The 18,241-nt window shown below is 47.7% G+C and overlaps 5 protein-coding genes across 6 annotated transcripts; 2 read left to right on the top strand and 3 right to left on the bottom strand.

The window, feature by feature from the left end:
• Positions 1–664: 664 nt before the first annotated feature.
• On the bottom strand, positions 665–1,290 carry LOC128266799 (uncharacterized). Its single transcript, XM_053003592.1, has one exon. The coding sequence runs from the start codon at positions 1,194–1,196 to the stop codon at positions 684–686; it is 513 nt and encodes a 170-aa protein (XP_052859552.1). The 5' UTR covers positions 1,197–1,290; the 3' UTR covers positions 665–683.
• Positions 1,291–2,242: 952 nt separating this feature from the next.
• Positions 2,243–7,830, top strand: LOC128266794 (uncharacterized). The gene is given in 6 exon segments (XM_053003578.1): positions 2,243–3,016; positions 3,076–3,173; positions 3,175–4,419; positions 4,421–6,607; positions 6,666–6,790; positions 6,858–7,830. Coding segments are annotated over 6 exon segments (3,924 nt in total). The 5' UTR covers positions 2,243–2,916; the 3' UTR covers positions 7,027–7,830.
• Positions 7,831–8,110: 280 nt separating this feature from the next.
• On the bottom strand, positions 8,111–10,065 carry LOC128266797 (WD repeat-containing protein 55 homolog). The gene is made up of 2 exons (XM_053003589.1): positions 9,936–10,065; positions 8,111–9,872 (listed from the first exon to the last, which is right to left on the bottom strand). The coding sequence occupies exons 1-2, from the start codon at positions 9,941–9,943 to the stop codon at positions 8,381–8,383; spliced, it is 1,500 nt and encodes a 499-aa protein (XP_052859549.1). The 5' UTR covers positions 9,944–10,065; the 3' UTR covers positions 8,111–8,380.
• A 251-nt stretch (positions 10,066–10,316) lies between these two features.
• Positions 10,317–15,344, top strand: LOC128266792 (recQ-like DNA helicase Blm). 2 transcript variants are annotated; one of them, XM_053003577.1, is made up of 5 exons: positions 10,317–10,364; positions 10,423–10,548; positions 10,604–12,999; positions 13,070–13,892; positions 13,958–15,344. In XM_053003577.1, exons 2-5 carry the CDS (start codon positions 10,455–10,457, stop codon positions 15,196–15,198), a joined length of 4,554 nt encoding a protein of 1,517 aa, XP_052859537.1. In that variant the 5' UTR covers positions 10,317–10,364; positions 10,423–10,454; the 3' UTR covers positions 15,199–15,344. The 2 variants fall into 2 exon arrangements, with proteins under 2 accessions (XP_052859537.1, XP_052859536.1); XM_053003576.1 differs by having other exon boundaries at positions 10,321–10,548.
• Positions 15,345–15,458: 114 nt separating this feature from the next.
• Positions 15,459–16,808, bottom strand: LOC128266798 (thiamin pyrophosphokinase 1). Its single transcript, XM_053003590.1, has 3 exons — positions 16,409–16,808; positions 15,841–16,356; positions 15,459–15,774 (listed from the first exon to the last, which is right to left on the bottom strand). Exons 1-3 carry the CDS (start codon positions 16,767–16,769, stop codon positions 15,626–15,628), a joined length of 1,026 nt encoding a protein of 341 aa, XP_052859550.1. The 5' UTR covers positions 16,770–16,808; the 3' UTR covers positions 15,459–15,625.
• Positions 16,809–18,241: the final 1,433 nt, after the last annotated feature.

Here is an 18,241-nt window from a genome sequence, read left to right as displayed (position 1 = left end):
ATATAAACTGATAAACTGATAAAATGCAAAACTAATAGCATTGTTTATAATTTTATCTCGAAACGCGGCTGAGAAAATGTTGCCAACAGCTTCGTTTTAAGTTCGGTTAAAGTTTTGAACATTTAATAATAATATAACGACAGCGTCCAGATAATTTTAAACTATTCATGCAATCGATTCCTACAGAAGCAATCAAAGTTGCATTGAAACTGAAATATTGAAGTGGAAACTATCGCTTTCGTTTTGTTTGTAAAACTGTGAGGAATGTTTCGCAACGAAACAAAAAAAAAAAAAACTATGAGTTAATTTGACAAGCAGCGCTGCTGAAAATATGATAAAACTACACTCAAACAAACACCACCTTGGTTTATTAAATGTCCGTTAAACCAATGGGTAAACTTAAGTCGTTAACACTGGTCAGCGCTGCTTTCGAGAAGTGAACACCAACGAGAGACCGGATTATAAATTGCAAATGCAAATAATTGATTAGCTGACCGATTACATCAATTAAAATTTGTATGAAAACAATTTGTTTTAAAATTATTGCTATACAAAATTGTGAAAAAAAATTAAAGCCAAGAGAAAAAATACGAAAACCGCAATAAAAGGAAGAGTAGATATTGTTTTATACATAAAACTCAATAAAAACGCAAAATACAAAAAATTGTGTTGTAAATATGGGTTTATTTCAGGCAGCAAAACAGCAGGAACAGCCCAAGAAAACATATTAGCCAGTTAAAATATAGCGTGCTGTCACCAAAGGAAACCGTATAGGTTGGCGTTTTGGTCTGGGGAAAATGCAATACCATCATTTCGGGATAGTGGTCAAGACTCGTGTTAAACATGGCCCCATTATCCATGCATTCTTTCAGCAGTCTGTGTAGAAAGCGGTTCTCTTTGTTAACACAGACGAAACTGGTGTGATAGTCGTAGATGGGTGTTTCGTTTCGGAAGAATTTCCCCATTTTATCCACTTGAAACCAATCCAAATGGTGCAGCCGACTCCTACCAATCGTCATGAAGAAGACACGCAGGTCATGTTCCATGTGAAAGAAGGCGTACGAGTGGTTTTGGCCATAATTGCGGTAGTAGAGCTTTGGAGTTTGCGGTCTTGTTTTCTTTCTTTCGTATACGCCCCGGCAGAAAAATTTAAATATCTTCTCCTTGACGGGCCAACATTGTGGTTTAAGTCCCATGTGACCGGTAAATATGACAAGGATATTATTGGAAACTATGTTTATATTGTAGTAAGAAGAAAAAAATTGCTTTTATCAATGTGATACGTATCGTTTTTACCATTGTATGTATAATGTTAAACTGATATCAATTTCTCTTTGTTTTCTCTCAGTTTGAGCATATCAAAGTGATACTCCAAGTATAAAGTATAATGGACTTATTTCTTTTCAATTTTTTTTTCCCATTTTGTGTTTTTAAACGGGTTTCCGTAAAAAATCAAAATATTGATAGATATAAATAAATTTTATTTTGTTGGTTTAAATAGCTCGGAATCCCTACAAATAATGGGTTATGTATCAAATTTCCTAGACTGTCTTAAGCAATTACAAGAAAAATGCAGTAATTGTAAAAATTTAATACTTTGGAATTCAGAACTTTTGAATTGACAGTGTGGCCGTTGTGCAAAGTTGTTATGCACGAAAAGGCTAATTAGCCGACGATAGTATCGTTCCCATCGCCGAACTGCAAGTTTTTGCAACGTCGAAGAAAAAGTTGTCTGTCGATTTTCCAGCTCGGTTTTTAACTGTTAGAAGATTGAAATTTCGCTGACAAAATGGTTACATCGTGAGATTGTATTGAACTCGTATTTCAAGTGCCGGTTGTGCTTTTTTCAAGAGCAGCAGCTGCGGATAGAACACCACCCCACCCCCCCGATCAAAATTGCATTTAAGCTTACTTTTGTTCCACAATAGCAGCTGTTTCCCCCTACCTTCCCCCACCCACCAGTATTTCTTATCTGAAGCTTATTCGCCCACTCGAATTAAATAATACTCCTGTATTTACGATATCAGTGTATAGTCCGAAACATATCAAAAGCTTATTATTGAGATTGTTGAGATAGCGAAATATGGAATTTTTTTAAAGTTTTATAAAGGTAAGCATTTTTGGGGACTTTTGTTATCTTTGAACAGCTGTTCAGAACCTACCCCTCAGCCGAACAGCTGTTTTCGGCTTTTGTTTGTTAATTTACAAGCTAGACGACTTGAAAACTTCTAATATATTAACACAATAAACTATTTGCGTGAAATAACAAATTGAACAAATACAATTTACCGCATTAATTCGTCTTACGCATACACCTATCGATAAGCTAATATATCGATATTGCACTCATCCCTATTGCGTTGTCTGTAGAAAACTGAACTTAATTATTAAGACAACTAATAAGTTATCCGGAGCTTCCGTGGAAAAATCTCGTCATCCCTCTACTCGAAATCAGAGCCAAATTTTCCAATTAATCCGGCTGCAATTGAAATATCATCACGAAGCCTACGGATTTTTCGCTAACGACAATGAAAAGTTCGACGGAAAAATTGGTGCTGACAAAAGAGTGTGTATTTGACAAGCAAATTTGCAGTTTTCAAACTTTAATTTGAGCTTAAAACGGTTTTTTGTGTACATCAAAAAGATATTTTCACAACCAGTTAAAACGTTATTAATCGTTAATGATCTTTGGGGACAAAGTATCCACACTCATTTACCCCTCTGATTGTTTTGGTATCGGTTTCCGAACAGAAAAGCAAACTGGTCTTCCCCTACAGACAGTTATAACTCATACCCGAAAATCAAACATTTTTTTTTATATATGTGCACATATATATTTAGCACATTTTGGCCTATGTGCGCTGCAACATTTCTTTGCCGTTCCGTCGAGACGTTGCCCTAGACGACCGAAGAGCCATGGATAGCTTGGATAACGACCAGGAGGAGCTGCGCCACCAGCCGAGGGTCACCATGTCGTTCGGCAGTGTGGCCGCGAGTCCGGGCGGCCAGGATACCCGTAAGCTATCCCCTTGCCTCACCTCAGATAGTTATAATCCTCTGGTTTGCCTCCTGCAGATTCCCAGTATGCCATGTACTATAATCAGCAGCGGGACTCGCTTTCAGATAGCTACATGCTTATGACGCCGTTCCTCTCCAGGACCGCAGACTCACACCCATACCCATTCACATACCCACAACCATTCGCCGCCCACTTTCACCGCCCTGGTGGCGCCACGCCGCGAGATGGCCTCCACCTCCGGATTCGAGGCCATGACCGGAAGGTGCGACAAGTGCAATTCGCTGGCCGGACTCTGCCGCTGTCAATCGGTGGCCAGTAGCAGTAGCAGCAGCAGCAGCAGCAGTCGCTATGCGGACTCTTCCACCCAGGGCCAGCCCCAGTTCTTGGAGCAGCCCTCCTCCTCCACTACGGCTACGGCAACCGCCAATCTGCCCGTGGCCCATGCCCATACCCATGCCCATGCCCATGCCATTCCACGCCCCAAGCGAAAGAAGACTGAACCGCTGAGCGTAGAGCAGGACGGTGACAATGCCGGCGACGCAGTGGTGGCCTCCATCAGCGGAACATGGCCAGCCGGCGCCATGGAGGAGCATGCCATGGACGCCACAGCGGTGGTCTACGAGCTGCCCTCCAGTTCGCTGCAGCTGAGCAACAGCTCCTTTGACACCACGCCAAGTGGCGTGAACGCGTACGACGATGTGACCTCCAGTGCCTCGGACACGGAGCACGGCCAGTTCGCCCACACGCGCACCACCAACACCACGACGACCACGTCGGCGGTGCAGGCGCACAAGAAGAAAGCGAACCGCTCCAGCGATGCCTCAAACTCGTCATCCGCCGGAGCCGTGGACATGGATGCCACGCCGAGCACGAGTGCACAGTCGCGATGTCGACGGCAGATGAATCACTTCTCCTATCGCAGCGCAAGAGTGGCGGAGCCGGAAAACGAGAGCAGCGACGATGGCTGGGATCTGCGGGTGCACAATGCCCCAGCTCCCCCCATTGAGCCCACAGTCACGATTATCCGAGGCAGCAGGGGATCCATCGATACGGATGCAGGGCATACGGATCACACCTACTTCAATAGTCGACGCTCTGTGGCTGGAGCTCCGCCGGACAGCACCTATATGCGGCCAGCCTCCTGCTCCACGGCCACGCACACAACGCGCAGTGTGGATTATGGATCGCAATATAATCAGAGATCCGTGGAGCCACCTGCTGCTGCTGGATCACCGTCCACAACCTCTGACCAGGAACACGACCAGCAGCATCAGCGTCAGCCGGCCAACCTGGAGGAGTTGGAGAGCAGGCCTGAGCAGCGCCAGGAGGAGCAGCCTGGCCAGGTCATGGACAGAATGTTCGGCTCGCGCTGCAACTCCGGCATAGCGTGGAGTAGGGTAGCGCCCCACGGACGAGGCAGTGCCGCCCAGGAAGCACCCACGATTGGAACTGGCGGGAAGGTCGCCACCCAGCTCCTCCACCAAACTTTCGCCGACGAACTACAATTCGTTTCAGCCGGGTAGGAGCAGACATCGCACCTATGCGGAGCAGGGCAGCAGTGCGGGGCAGCCTAATCTCATCTCGCTGCCACAATCCTCGACGCCTAATGCTAATGGGCCCCGTGTGATCACATTCGTGGGCCGCCCGAGGGAGCGGCAATCCTCCGTGGAGCTAAGCAATCTTCCGTCCACTTCCACGGGCAGGCGTGGCGATGCCGCCGTCGTTCTGACTGCTCCCGATTTGCAGCTGGACGACTGGTCGTCGGACTCCAACGACGACGACGACGACGTGGTGTTCGTGCACTCCACCCGCGAGCCCATTCTCTCGATCGATTTGACCTCGGACGACGATGGCCTGGCCAATGAGACGCAACTGCAGCGGGATAGGGAGCGGGGACGCGAACGGGAGCGTGAGCGGGAACGGGAACGTGAGCGGTATCGAAACGATGGTCACCAACTCAACCAGGAGGATGCAGGCGATGAGAGAAGGCCCATATTCAACTATGCCTACAGCCTGCCCTATGCTCGCAGATCAGATCGCCGGCAGGAGGCGAACAGCGATGGCACCTCCGCCTTCGCCTTTTACAGCGGCGCTCTGGCGGATCGCGTCGCCATCTCGGACCACAACTACAGCTATGAGCTGGACCAGCTGATGGATCCCAGTGCCAGTCACTATTATCCGCCGCGCTGCTCGAGCATGGATCCTCAGCGCTACTTCCTGCCGATCAACGAGTCATCCATGTGGATGCAGGGCCATCCACAGGCGCCACCACCACCACCACCACCGCCGCCACTGCCGCCGCATTCGCTGCCAGAGAATTCCTCCGCCGAGGCGTTCATACGCCATCAGCAGCGGGTACCCACCTCCACGCCAAGCAGTTCGGCCGCTGGTGGCCAGGCATCATCGCAGCAGGCGCGCCGGAGGCGCAGCAGTCCGGCGAACGTCTACCACCGCTACCATCCGTACTATGTGCCCCACTACGCGATCACAACGCTGCCCACCGTCATGGAGGCGGACTACTCGCCTAGCCTCCAGCCACATCCGCATTTTCAGGGCGGGCAAGGCGGCAGCAGTCGAAGCTCGCTGAGCGGAGCTCTGAATGCCGCTGCAGTGGCAGCGACGGCAGCGGCGGCACAGGCGCAAACTTTCAGTGAAATGCTCTCGCAGGCGCACAACGAAGGACGAGCAGCGGCACTGGAGGCCAGTTTGGATGGCAGCAGGACGCCGCCACATGGCGTGGTGCATCAGCACCAGCAGCAGCAGCATCAGCAGCGCCAGTCCATCAATCCGCCAGCGCCAGGAGCAGCATCGAATGGCAACCTGGGGGCAGCTGTTTCCCCGCCACCGCCCCTGGAAATGTACTCCGGCCGCAGCACGATCCCCTACTGTGGATCTCCACCCTTCAGTGTGAGACGCTCGGAGGCGGCCTACAGCAATCGGCAGCACTACCAGCCCCAGCCGCATCAAGGGCACCAGGCGCCGCAGAACCAGATGCACGCCCACATCCATCCGCCGCATCGGGCCAGTGCCATAGTGGCCACATCGCTGACCCCGGCGCCACCGTATCCAGTGCACCAGAATCTGTGGTATCGGCAGCAGAGCATGCAGGAGATGCACCGTCGCCACATGACGCCCACGCCCATTGATCTCTCCTCGAATGCTCCCCTGCTGACGAGCACCCTGCGTAACGGGTACCTGCACAGCATCTGCAGCTGTGTACATGCGCGGAATGGTCCTGTCTCCAGTTTGGATCCCGCCTACTATCCGCCGTACGATGCTGGGGCAGCGGCAGCTGCTCCTCCACCGCCACCACCTCAGCAGCAGGCAGCGGCCACATCCGGGACTGCCAGTGGGGGCGGGGCACCACAACCGGGTCTGAGGCACATGCAGCTCCAGCCTCAGCCGCAGCCGCAAGCCCAGCAATCGCCGCCGGTCATGCAGCACCTGCAGCGGCAGCGGGCAATCCATCACCATATGTTCCACCATCACTACTCGCCGCTGCATCTGGAGATCGGGCTGGCCACACCCCTCTCTCTGGGCTCCCGAATCCTTATCGGACCACCTCGTCCCAACCGGGGAGCTACTTTGGTGAGAACATAAGCGGGTCATTGGTTCTGTCATTCTTGATTTACATTTATTATTTAAGGAAACCATTGAGCGGAATACCTTGCCCCACAAATACAGACGAGTCCGGCGACCCAGCGAGTCGGATGAGGATGCGGAAAAGTGTGCCATCTGCCTGACCCTCTTTGAGATCGAGAACGATGTGCGGTAGGTTCCCAACATGTCATTTAAAATATTTTATTGCTGATACTTATAAATGAGAACGCCCTTATAGCCGCCTGCCCTGCATGCATCTGTTCCACACGGACTGCGTGGATCAGTGGCTGGTCACCAACAAGCACTGCCCCATTTGTCGCGTCGACATCGAAACCCACATGGCCAATGACGCACTGGCGCCCAGCTCCAGCGGCGTCACCGATGCGGCCAATACCGCCGCCTTATGACATTGTGTGCATGGTATCTTCATGTAAACCCCATAGACTGAGTTCGTCGCGGCAGGCATCGATGTAAGAACAAAGAGGGAAATAATCTTAATGCCCTTATATACAAACTTTTAAATGTTTAACCCACCGCAACGCATGTAATAGGCAGTTGCGCTGCAAAATATCAAAAAGCTAAATGTGTTTGGCTCAATTTCTACGTATACTAAGTGATTTGGCAAATTATTTCCTATACATATGTACAAATTGTCCACGTTTTGTGAAACAAAATTCTTGTGATAAGAATTTCATAAATATGCGTATATTGTTATAGTATAGAATTCCCATGATGGGCGTGAATGATCATTTCGGCCCAAGCTTGTTGTTATATTTTTAATTGTCAAACAAATTACCGCCTAATAGCGCATCCAAATTTTTTGAAGTCTATTTGGCATTGCAAATTTCTGTTTAACATTTATCAGCATGACTTTTGACTTTGTATATTTTACATATTTTAGTATTACCCCAACTAATTTTCCCATTCTTGTTACGTTTTTATTGCCACAAAAATGTAAAGTAGGATTTAATATTATTCTACTACCCAATAATATTATACGAATATTTTAATTTACCGACTGCTGCTCAATATCTCATAATGTGCCATATAAGTAATTTGATTTGATGCAACTTTTAAAAGCTTGAGCTAACATAATATATAATGTCGAATGTAAGGTTGGAATTATTTTATCATAAAAGTTTTATAAAACTTTTCAAAAATATATGTTGTCCAAGACGACGAAATCAATAAATATCCAAATTAAATATAGTTTTCTCTGGCCTTAATTATCCCCCGATATAAACGCGGTATTAAATTTTATTTTTTATTGGGATGTTTCTTTAATCAGATATATTTTGTGATTTATTTATAACAGTTTGTTGAAAAATTTAAATATGCAAAATTTTTGTAAAATCATTCGTGCAAAATGTTAAAGATCGACAGTTACATTTTGTTGGTTTTAGAAGATGTTTTGTTAACTCCTCATGCTCTAAAAAATGTTTAAATGGGTCTGTTTTTTTACAAAAAAAAAACCTTGCGGTAAAGTAATATTTTTAAACATTCTACAAGTTTTTTTATATTTTACTATGAAAGTTTTCATACTATTTGCATAAATATGTATTGGTGAACTTTTTAAAACAAACAATTGCTTTAAATCTCTAAATGTCTATATATAATCCCGGATCTTTAGTTCTGGTTCGGTTAAGAAGTTTTAAAGTTTTTTTCTTTAAATGATGTAAACAGGTAAAAGTAGTCCTTAAATGTGTATCATTTTAAGTTGCCCCACCCAGTGAATACAGCTTTGCTAGGAAGCATTCCGTTCTAGGCGGTGTTACTGGGTCCAGCACCTGGATCATCGTCATCATCGGCATCCTCTTTGGTCAGGTCGGCGAAAAAGTCCGATGTGTTGGTGCACTTGGAGGAGGGCAGATTGTGACGCTTTTCCTTGTATGCGTTGTGCTTGTCGTTATACTTAATGTCCCCAAAGTCTTCGAAGTACTTCACGTTCCAGAATCGCACGTCGTTATTGTGCGACGATGAGGCAAGGAGCTCGCCGTTGGTGTTCACGTCCAGGGATTCGATGGGCATGTTGTGCTGTCCCACCACGCCGAGATTACGGTACGGTGCGATGTGGCAAGCCCGAATGTTTCCATCCTCTCCGGCGACGCAAGCTATCCTGTCCGTAATGGGAATCATTAGGCTGATGGGGCTCTTGATTCCCGGATACATGTCGCAGTGATAGCCGAATTGGCCCCAGTTGTAGGTGTATAGCCGCCCCTTGGAGGTGCCCACTACCAGCTTGGAGTCGCCGCGGTAGATGCCCATGCAGCTCAGCTCCTCCTCGTACGGCTCCGATTGCACATACATTTTGCGCGCAGCAATGTTAAATGTGGTCAGGTAGCCATCAGCGCTGGTGGCCAGCAGCAGCTTGTTCTGATCGTTGGTTATCAGCTGGGTGACCTGATCCTCCAGCTCCTTGAGCTCGAAAACGGCGTTCTTGGTGCGCAGATCCCACAACTTGACCGTGCCCGCATCGTCGCCAGTGGCGAAGAGATTTTCGTTGAGCACGTGCAGCGTGTTGATGGCATCGTCGTGCGCCGTCTCGTACAGCTTCTTCAGCTTCTCGGTCTCCATGTCGGTGACCATCACGCACTTGTCCTTGGAGCAGGTGAGCAGGAATCGTCCATCCTCGGTGAACTCCACGTCGCGGCAGGCCTTGGAATGGACCTCGATGGTGCGCAGCAGCTTGTTGGCCTCGTTGTCATACTCGTACAAATGCACATCCCCGATGATGGTGGCCAGGGCGATGATGTCGCGGTCCGGATGGAAGCAGATGTCCGTGATGAAGTCCTCCAGCTTGATCTCTGGCGGGGCACTGCGCGGTTTCTTTATGGCGGCTATCATGGCACGTACAGTCTCGTCTGTTTCATCCTCCTCGTCCAGGTCGAAAATGGTGGCCTCTGATTCCCTATTGCTGCCCGATGGGTTATCATCGTCCTTGCGACGCTTGGCGCTAGTGGCTCCTCCAGCGGCTCCAGTTGTCGCGTCCTCCGGCATCGAGTTATCTGAGTCCGAGTCCGCTGCATTCGGGTCGAAGCTGTCGTCGCTGCTGATACTCTCGTTACCATCATAACTGCTGTCGCCATCGTTTACCGGCACCGGAGCACCCATGTCCACCAGGTCGTACTCGTCATTGTCGCTGTCCGACTCGTTCAGCACCTCCTGTTCGATCTCCGCTATGACTCCCACCACCATGTCCTCGTCCAAATCATCCAGTTCGTCTTCATCGGAAGGGGTCTTAAACTGGTTATGCCTGCGAAGTGCATTTTAGTACGCTCTGGTTCGATGACATTGCAGTTTATGTCGAAATACTCACGTATGCATAATAATAATAATAATATTCTTTGTCTGAACTCTGGAAATATGCGCTTTTATTTACCACGTTTGGAAATTGTTTGGATACCACGGGAACAAGAGGAAGCAGAAAGCATGTCGCCCAACAGCTGTTCACGGGTGTTGTCTATCTGGCTATTCTATAGCTAGTTTTCTTTGTTAAAAGTTCGAAACTTTGTACTTATTGAGTAGTCAGCATTTGATATGCCAGTTAAATGATTTTATCAACTTATCAATTAATAATTAATTAATTAATTCATATTTGATTTAAATAAAGTTATCATATGCTTTTAACGTATATTTAGCTTGGATTTTTTTAATGAGACTCCTTTGTATTCTGTGGTATATTTCAACAGTAGAGCCACGGTCACACTGAACCCAATTCGCATTGTTTATAGCCATTATTGCGCGGGTTTTTATTAGTAAATTGTTTTGTTAACCAAGTTATTAACTAATTGTTTGCGAACTAGAGCGCTGGCAGCTGAATGAATCGCAAGTCGAAATGTCCAAGAAACCCGCTGCATCCAGGAAACAGCTTACACTTAGCAGCTTTATTGGCCTGGATGGGAGTTCCCAGAGTCAACCCAAGAGCAAAGGTAGTTGAAAAGCTACGATTCATTAAGGAGATTAATACTTATAGTTACATTTCAGGGAGCAGTGCCAAGGCTAAACCCACTAAAACCTACAACCCCATATTTCTGGACTCCTCTTCATCCGATGAGGAAGCATCGCAGAAATCCAGCCAATCTAGCAAAAATACTCATGTTTCGCAGAAAACCAGCAATAATACTGAAAACAAGTTTAAAAAGTACTCTTATTGCGACCTGTCCCAATCGCCATTAGCTTCACTGTCCGACAATAAATCAGTCAACGATTCCCCCAAGAAACTGCCACAAAGTGAGAGGAACCACACGTACCGGGGCTTGTCTGAATCCCCTCTCGGAAACAGTTCATTCGAGGATTTTCTTAAAAAACCGCCACAGAATGAAAGGAAGAACGTACCATTTTCGTTGACTGATACTCCTACAGGTCCAAAGCTAGAAAAGAAACTGGAATCCAGTTTACCTAAGGACTCTCCAAACAAACTGTCCCAAAATGAACGTAAGCCCACGGATTCCACGCGTCAAAAGTACTCATTCGAGGACTCGCCTAACAAACAGAACGGAGGAAGACATGCTTTACTTACCCTGCCCGATTCTCCTCCCCCGCCAGAACTTCCAAAGAAGTCGGAAATGATTTCCCCAAAAAAGCCAGCACTGAAAGAAGAAAAGCATACCTTTTCGAGCCTGCTAGAAGCATCTCGGAATACAATTATTGTCGACGATTCCCCACAAATAACAGTGAGAAAGCCTAAACCTCTGCCCGAATCGCCTCGAGCTTTTAATGCATACAAGAACACCGGCAGTACTAACAACCTATTCGAGGACTCTCCAAAGAAAAGTGACAACGGGCAGTCAGGATACAAACTGGGGTCAGCAAAAGAAAATGCAATCCCAACTAAATCAACTTCAGTCGCCCCCAACTCTTCTCCACCTCCAGCGGCGCCATTAAAACCCCGACTTAGTGTGGCTTTTGATAACTCTCTGGCTGATTACCTCAAGGATTTGGCCCAGAATGACAATTTCAGCATTGATCCCAACAAGCAGAGTGCTGATGCACTAAAGACCACTCTGGGCTTCTTTCGCACGACTTACGTCGAGCTTATGGAAAAGTATTGCTCCCTGATTGACCAGATTCCCGCCATGCACTTCAACGAAATCGCAGGCTTTCAGCCGAACACGTTCCTCAAGCTCAAGGTAATGCGGCAGAAGTTCAAGGCTCGAACGCAGCTTCTCCAAAACACACTGGATAGGAATGAAAGCAAGCTTAAGGCTGAACAAGAAGCCCTGGAGCAGGAGGAAATGGAAATGCAGGCGGAACAGAGTCTTCTGATGCCTTCCAGTTCGACAAGCAAAAAAGTATGCTCCCCGCCAGAGAATAGTCTTCGCCCTGTGCCTCCAAATAGGCTAATGGAGAAAAAGGAAGAAAAAAAGCCCACCCGCGAACAGCTGTTACACGAACTTTGCGGGGAGCCGGATGATTACTCGCCACCCAGCAAGCCGACCAATCCGCCTCAGGTGCCCAAACGCCAGCAGTTCATCCAGGATCTTTGCGGAGAGCCGGATGATTACTCGCCGCCCAGCAAGCCGACCAATCCGCCTCCGATGCAGAAACGGCAGCAACTAATTAACGATCTTTGCGGGGAACCGGATGATTTCTTGCCACCACCCAAAGAGCAGAACGATCCGCATATGTTGCGAAAGCGCGAAGAACTCATCCACGATCTTTGCGAGGAGCCGGATGACTACTTGGCCCAGAGTATAATGCTGGATAGCGATCTTGAAGAGGAGCAAATGAACCGACCCACGCAGCGGACCACCGCCAGTGAGATGGACGATGAAGACGATGACTTGGAGGGACTGCTGGCGGACATTGAAAACGAGCACCAGCAGATGCAGGGCCGTAGGTCCGAGTTCTATGGCTATGGCTACAAGGATTTCGAGACTGTCCAGGTGAAGGAAAGGCCAAAAGAAAAGCCGAATAAAGCTCCCTTGGATGACGATGGGTTTCCCGAATACGATGAGGCCATGTTCGAGGAAATGCATTCTCAGGCCGCAGCTAAAGCCGGTCCCAGCGGCAGCAGCAAGAACATTGTACCTGCCACAGCGCCCACTGCCACAGGCTCCCAGAAGTTGTCAGGGAACTTCCATTCTAATGTGCACAATGACGGCACCACCGGGGAGTTCGATGGCCAAAAGTTTGAGCACTCCACCCGTCTCATGCATGGCCTGAGTTATAGTTTCGGCCTGAAGAGTTTCCGTCCCAATCAGCTGCAGGTTATCAATGCCACCCTTCTGGGCAATGATTGCTTCGTCCTGATGCCAACGGGCGGAGGAAAATCATTGTGCTATCAACTGCCTGCTATTTTGACCGAGGGCGTTACCATTGTGGTCAGTCCGCTCAAGTCGCTGATCTTCGATCAGATCAATAAGCTGGCTTCTTTGGATGTGAGTAGAGAAGGCACTCACTCTGGCAACTTGATTAGTAACAACTTCTCGTTTACCTTTTCCTTAACAGATCTGTGCGAAGAGTGTGAGCGGGGAACAAAAAACGGCCGACGTTATGGCCCTCTACAGAGACTTGGAATCTCAGCCACCAATGGTCAAACTGCTCTACGTGACGCCCGAGAAGATCAGTAATTCCCCCCGCTTCCAGGACATATTAGATACCCTGAATTCGAACAACTATATTAGCCGGTTCGTTATAGACGAGGCACATTGTGTTTCCCAGTGGGGTCATGACTTCCGGCCGGACTACAAGAAACTTGGAATCCTTAAGAAGCGTTACCCCAATGTGCCAACCATTGCCTTAACTGCCACAGCCACGCCCCGCGTCCGCTTGGATATTCTGGCGCAGTTAAATCTAAAGAACTGCAAGTGGTTCCTGTCCAGTTTCAACCGCAGCAATTTGCGGTACAGGGTGCTGCCCAAGAAGGGTGCCTCGACGTTGGACGACATTAGTGCCTACATCCGCACCAAGCCGGCCCACTCCAGCGGCATAATTTACTGCCTGTCGCGCAAGGAGTGCGACGAGACGGCCAATAAAGTGAGCAAGAACGGCGTCCGGGCAGTGGCCTATCATGCGGGTCTAACGGACAGCGAGCGGGAGAGCCGGCAGAAGGATTGGCTGACCGGAAAGATAAGGGTAATCTGCGCCACAATCGCCTTTGGCATGGGCATCGACAAGCCGGATGTGCGGTTCGTTTTGCACTACTCCCTGCCTAAGTCCATCGAGGGTTACTACCAGGAGGCAGGTCGTGCAGGCCGAGACGGAGACTTGGCGGATTGCATCCTGTACTACAACTATTCGGACATGCTCAGGATTAAGAAGATGTTGGACTGTAAGTGGTCAAGATAACTATTAACTTTTGAGTATAACTGACTATGCCTTTGTTCTCCCAATTAGCCGATAAAGCTCTCCAGTATAATGTGAAGAAGATACACGTGGACAATTTGTACCGCATTGTTGGGTACTGTGAAAACCTCACGGATTGCCGACGTGCCCAGCAGCTGGACTACTTTGGGGAGCACTTCACCAGCGAACAGTGCTTAGAGAACAGGCAGACCGCCTGCGACAACTGCCTCAACAAGCGAGCCTATAGGGCGGTCGATGCCTTGGAGCATGCCCGTAAGGCTGCACGAGCTGTTAAGGATCTGTGCAGCGGCAGATCCCGCTTCACGCTTCTGCATATATCCGACGTTCTAAAGGGCTCCAAGATCAAGAAGATAATGGACTTCAACCACCACAAGACACCGCATCATGGAGCCCTAAAGGAATGGGACAAAAACGATGTGCAAAGGCTGCTGCGCAAAATGGTTATCGATGGTTACCTAAGGGAGGATTTGATATTCACAAACGACTTCCCTCAGGCCTATCTGTATCTGGGTAATGACATCAGTAAGCTAATGGAGGGAACGCCCACATTCGAGTTTACCGTGACCAAAAATTCCAAGGAAGCCAAGGCGACGGTGGCCACCGTTTCCGATGCTGCGGCTTCGGGTGGTGGCGATGGAATGCGGGAGATTCACGAGCGCTGCTACACGGACCTACTGGACCTGTGCCGAACCATTGCCAGCCAGCGGAATGTTACCATGGCCAGTATAATGAACATTCAGGCCTTGAAGAGCATGGCCGAGCAACTGCCCCTCACCGAGAAGGATATGTGCAGTATTCCCCACGTGACCAAGGCGAACTACGACAAGTACGGCGCCAAGCTGCTTGAGATTACGTGCAACTATGCCTCCGAGAAGCTGCTGATGCAGGCCGTCCTGGACGATGAGATGGAACAGGCGGCCGCCAAGCAGAGGCCCAGCACCTCGGGTTGGAACAACGAAAGTGTGGACTGGGGCAGGGCGGCGTCATCGCAGGGCAATGCCAGCACAAGCGGTGCTGGCAGCTTCAACACCTATAGAGCTGGCAAAAGGAAAAAGGTATACAAGGCTGGAGCTAGCAAGAGGTACAAAACCAGCTCGGCATCGCCGGCCAAGAAGAGTACATCAACCAGGGGTCGAGGAGGCAAGGCGGGCGCCAAGCGGGGAGGTAGCTCAGCAGCTGCAACATCATCATCATCATCATCAGGCTGGAAATCGAAAAAAACAGGAAATAGCATCGGCTTTGACCTAATGCCACTGCCAGGATCAAAATAACATAAGCTAGACTTCTTAAAAAATGGCTGGAATTGTGCGCTTGCTCAGAGGTTTATCTTAAACTCAAGCCTGGTCATTCTGCTTTAGAAACTATAGGCTTTAATTCCATTTCTATTCTCAATTCTATAGCTACAACTATTTATTTTGTCATTAAGAGAAAAACATATTTTTTTGGGTAAAACCTATTTAAGTTTTCCAAGGATTTGTTCAACCCCAATATCACCTTAAAATTTCAGTTAATAGAATTAAGAGCTTATCACTTCGAATTTTTACATAAACTTTCATTTTGTTAAACTATAACAGCACTATAGTAATCGCTTCACACAGAGAAAAAAAAAAAACAATTGGTTTCCGCTTTGATCATTAGCATTGAACGTTGGCGTTATCCAAACCCTTACTTAAGTACTTAGTTCCCTCCCGTAGCGTCTCATGACTTGGCGGTCTGGCGCACCTTCTCCTCGAAGTCGTAGGCGCCCATGGACCAGATCAGGTTGGCGTCCGTCTCCACCTGGACGAACTCCGTCGCGTATGTGTTCGATGTGCTGACCATGCCACCGAACTCCATTTGTGCGTGATCTGTGTGCATGAAAATAGGAGCGATGGTTAGAGATATGTGTTACCAGGGTGATTTCGTGTACACACATAGGTTCCACTTGAGGCCAGTGGTGGTTACATTGTGGGCCGACGAGCCCACGGGCATCAGGGAGCACCACCGCTGGCTGGTGACCAGGTCGACGGGCACCTGTATCGTGTGCTTGCCCGGTCGCAGGAGCCACGTAACCGAATCCCCGCTGAGCAGGAACACATTGCAGTTGTCCTTCTGGGATTTGTACAGCGTATTCAGGTTGGCCATCACCTGATCCAGCCGGCCGGAGGTGTCATGGAACACCACCACATCCCGGATTTTGCGCTGCGCCATCACGGGCTGCAGCACGGCGATGGCCTTGGTGAAGTCCGTGGCATCCTGATCGGGTGTGTGCACTTTCGGTGTGGTCTTGAAGAAGTCCACCGTGTCCTCTGAGATGGAGTCAAAGTCACCCGTTATCACGTCCAGTGGTTCAAGTGGTGAGCTGGCTTTCGACATCTTTGACATTGCCTGACCCACGACAAAGTCACGCCAGTGATTGGAGCCTCCATCGACGGCACAGCGAACGGCGGCTGGAAGAGATTGGTAACTAGGATTGGTTTTATAACACGGCTCCGGCCTTACCGTTCTTCCACAACAGCTTGACCACGTGCGCCGGCACCTGGATCTGGCGGTTGAGCACCACGCAAACATGTCCTTGATCGCCCAACTTGAAGTTCTCGTTGATCAGGTTGCCCGGCGTCCACTTGAACTCCTTGGGCGGTATTGTGTGGTCCATTTGCTGTCGGAAGCCGATTGTTGTTTTTGTGCAGAGAAGGCGTTGGGCGGCGGGGTGGGGGTGCGGCTGCGCCGGGCTGCCAACTCGCGCGATTCGGATCCAACGGAATCCGTGGCCCGAGAGGCGCAGCCAATTTAAAGCGACCCCTGGGCCGCTTGGCGGTGTCATCGTGCGGCAGCAAGTGCCGTAAAGTTGAGCAAAATTCATAAAAAAAAACTTGAAAGAATTCGCCTGGAAACTCCTTCAGTAGCACAAAACTGCTTTTTTAAATATTTTAAAATTTGTTCGTTAGAAATGTGGACTCTGGTCACACCATCTGCATGTTGGCAGTCCGTTAGGAAAGAGAAAAAGCTTGCGATGTGGCGCCAATTTTAAACATCCTTTTTTGCTGATAAGGTTTCTAAAATTTTGTCGAAAAACCTATAACTCGAAATTCAAGCTCTGTAGATTGAATTTGAACTATATTAAAAAATGTTGCATTGTAGAAAAACTAGTTTGAATTGATAGGTGAGTTATAAAATTTCAACTGCATTTTGAAACTGATTCGATTTAGCTAACTACGTACTTTAATTTTTTTTAAATACATTTTAACTATATTGAATAACCAGCAGTTTTATTCTCTTATTTGTTAGTATGATTTGCCAGTTTAAAATTATCTATTCTTATCAGCTTTGGATGCTCATTCCCACTTTATCCTAAATAAATTCCAAAACTAATCTTGTTTAAATTGAATCTAATTGTGCATGCATCAAACGAGATTTCAAGTGATATGTGGCAAACTGTTTAAGCCAATTATTTTGACCGCAGCAAGCATACATTTAATTTTAATGCGCACATTCTGGGAGCATGCAAGCTCGACCAAATACTTATTTTTCATTCAATAGACAAGTTAATCCTTTGTTAAACTTTTGTGGCTTAGGTTAATGAAGCTGCTCGCTGGTCTGATGAACTGCGGAAACAAAAAGCTGGCTGGAAACCAGACTCATCGGGGTTGGGGAAGTTGCAGTCGAACCATAATACTTTTGTCCTCGAATCTCCGATGCCAGCTGTATCAATATTGTTACAGTTCATTTTGTTTGACCTACACAAATAAAGGCATTTATACGGATCCTGTGGCCAGACTATGAGCACATCCTCGCCAAGACCCCTGGCCATGGCCTTTGACCAGCCAGCCAGCCCCGTTTCTCGATTCGGATTGACAATGGGCGATGTTCCATGAACGCCCTTTGCTGGCCACCCAGCTTCCAAAGAGGTGAAGTTGGACTTGAACAGCATTACATGTCACGTCTGAAATGCATTGTGCAAATATCATTGTAGAGCCGGTTCCTTTGCAAACTTTTAAAGCTTAACTGTATCAAGTGGTAATATCTACCCATCCAGTTCACATAAAAACAATAATCCCTTAAAGGCAGTTTTAAATGGGTACTGATTTAATCTTAAATGTTTACAATTATATGGAATAGTCATTTACTGTATGACTGTCATAAAAATTGTAATTAAAAGTTTGTCATCCGCACACGTTATTAACATTTCGTTTATTTGAAAAAACATTGAACATTTAATAATAAGGCTAGACAACTTTAATTAAAATGAACAATACAAATATTGATTAAATAAATAAATTAAAAATAATTTGTACCTTTACGTATGGAGTTGATTTGATATATTGACTTTTCTTA

Source organism: Drosophila gunungcola, chromosome 3R, assembly GCF_025200985.1.
Source record: "Drosophila gunungcola strain Sukarami chromosome 3R, Dgunungcola_SK_2, whole genome shotgun sequence".
NCBI lineage: Eukaryota > Metazoa > Arthropoda > Insecta > Diptera > Drosophilidae > Drosophila > Drosophila gunungcola.
This window is presented reverse-complemented; position numbering and strand designations above follow the sequence as displayed.

What these genes read in the sequence shown, in the direction of transcription:
- LOC128266799 (XM_053003592.1), bottom strand. Translation starts at nt 1,196, where the DNA reads ATGGGACTTAAACCACAATGTTGGCCCGTCAAGGAGAAGATATTTAAA.
- LOC128266792 (XM_053003577.1), top strand. Translation starts at nt 10,455, where the DNA reads ATGTCCAAGAAACCCGCTGCATCCAGGAAACAGCTTACACTTAGCAGC. An exon ending in ATAAGCTGGCTTCTTTGGAT is followed by an intron (nt 13,000 to 13,069) that starts GTGAGTAGAGAA and finishes TTTCCTTAACAG; the next exon opens with ATCTGTGCGAAGAGTGTGAG. An exon ending in GATTAAGAAGATGTTGGACT is followed by an intron (nt 13,893 to 13,957) that starts GTAAGTGGTCAA and finishes TCTCCCAATTAG; the next exon opens with CCGATAAAGCTCTCCAGTAT.
- LOC128266798 (XM_053003590.1), bottom strand. Translation starts at nt 16,769, where the DNA reads ATGAATTTTGCTCAACTTTACGGCACTTGCTGCCGCACGATGACACCG. An exon ending in CAAGCTGTTGTGGAAGAACG is followed by an intron (nt 16,357 to 16,408) that starts GTAAGGCCGGAG and finishes AATCTCTTCCAG; the next exon opens with CCGCCGTTCGCTGTGCCGTC. An exon ending in TGGCCTCAAGTGGAACCTAT is followed by an intron (nt 15,775 to 15,840) that starts GTGTGTACACGA and finishes TCATGCACACAG; the next exon opens with ATCACGCACAAATGGAGTTC.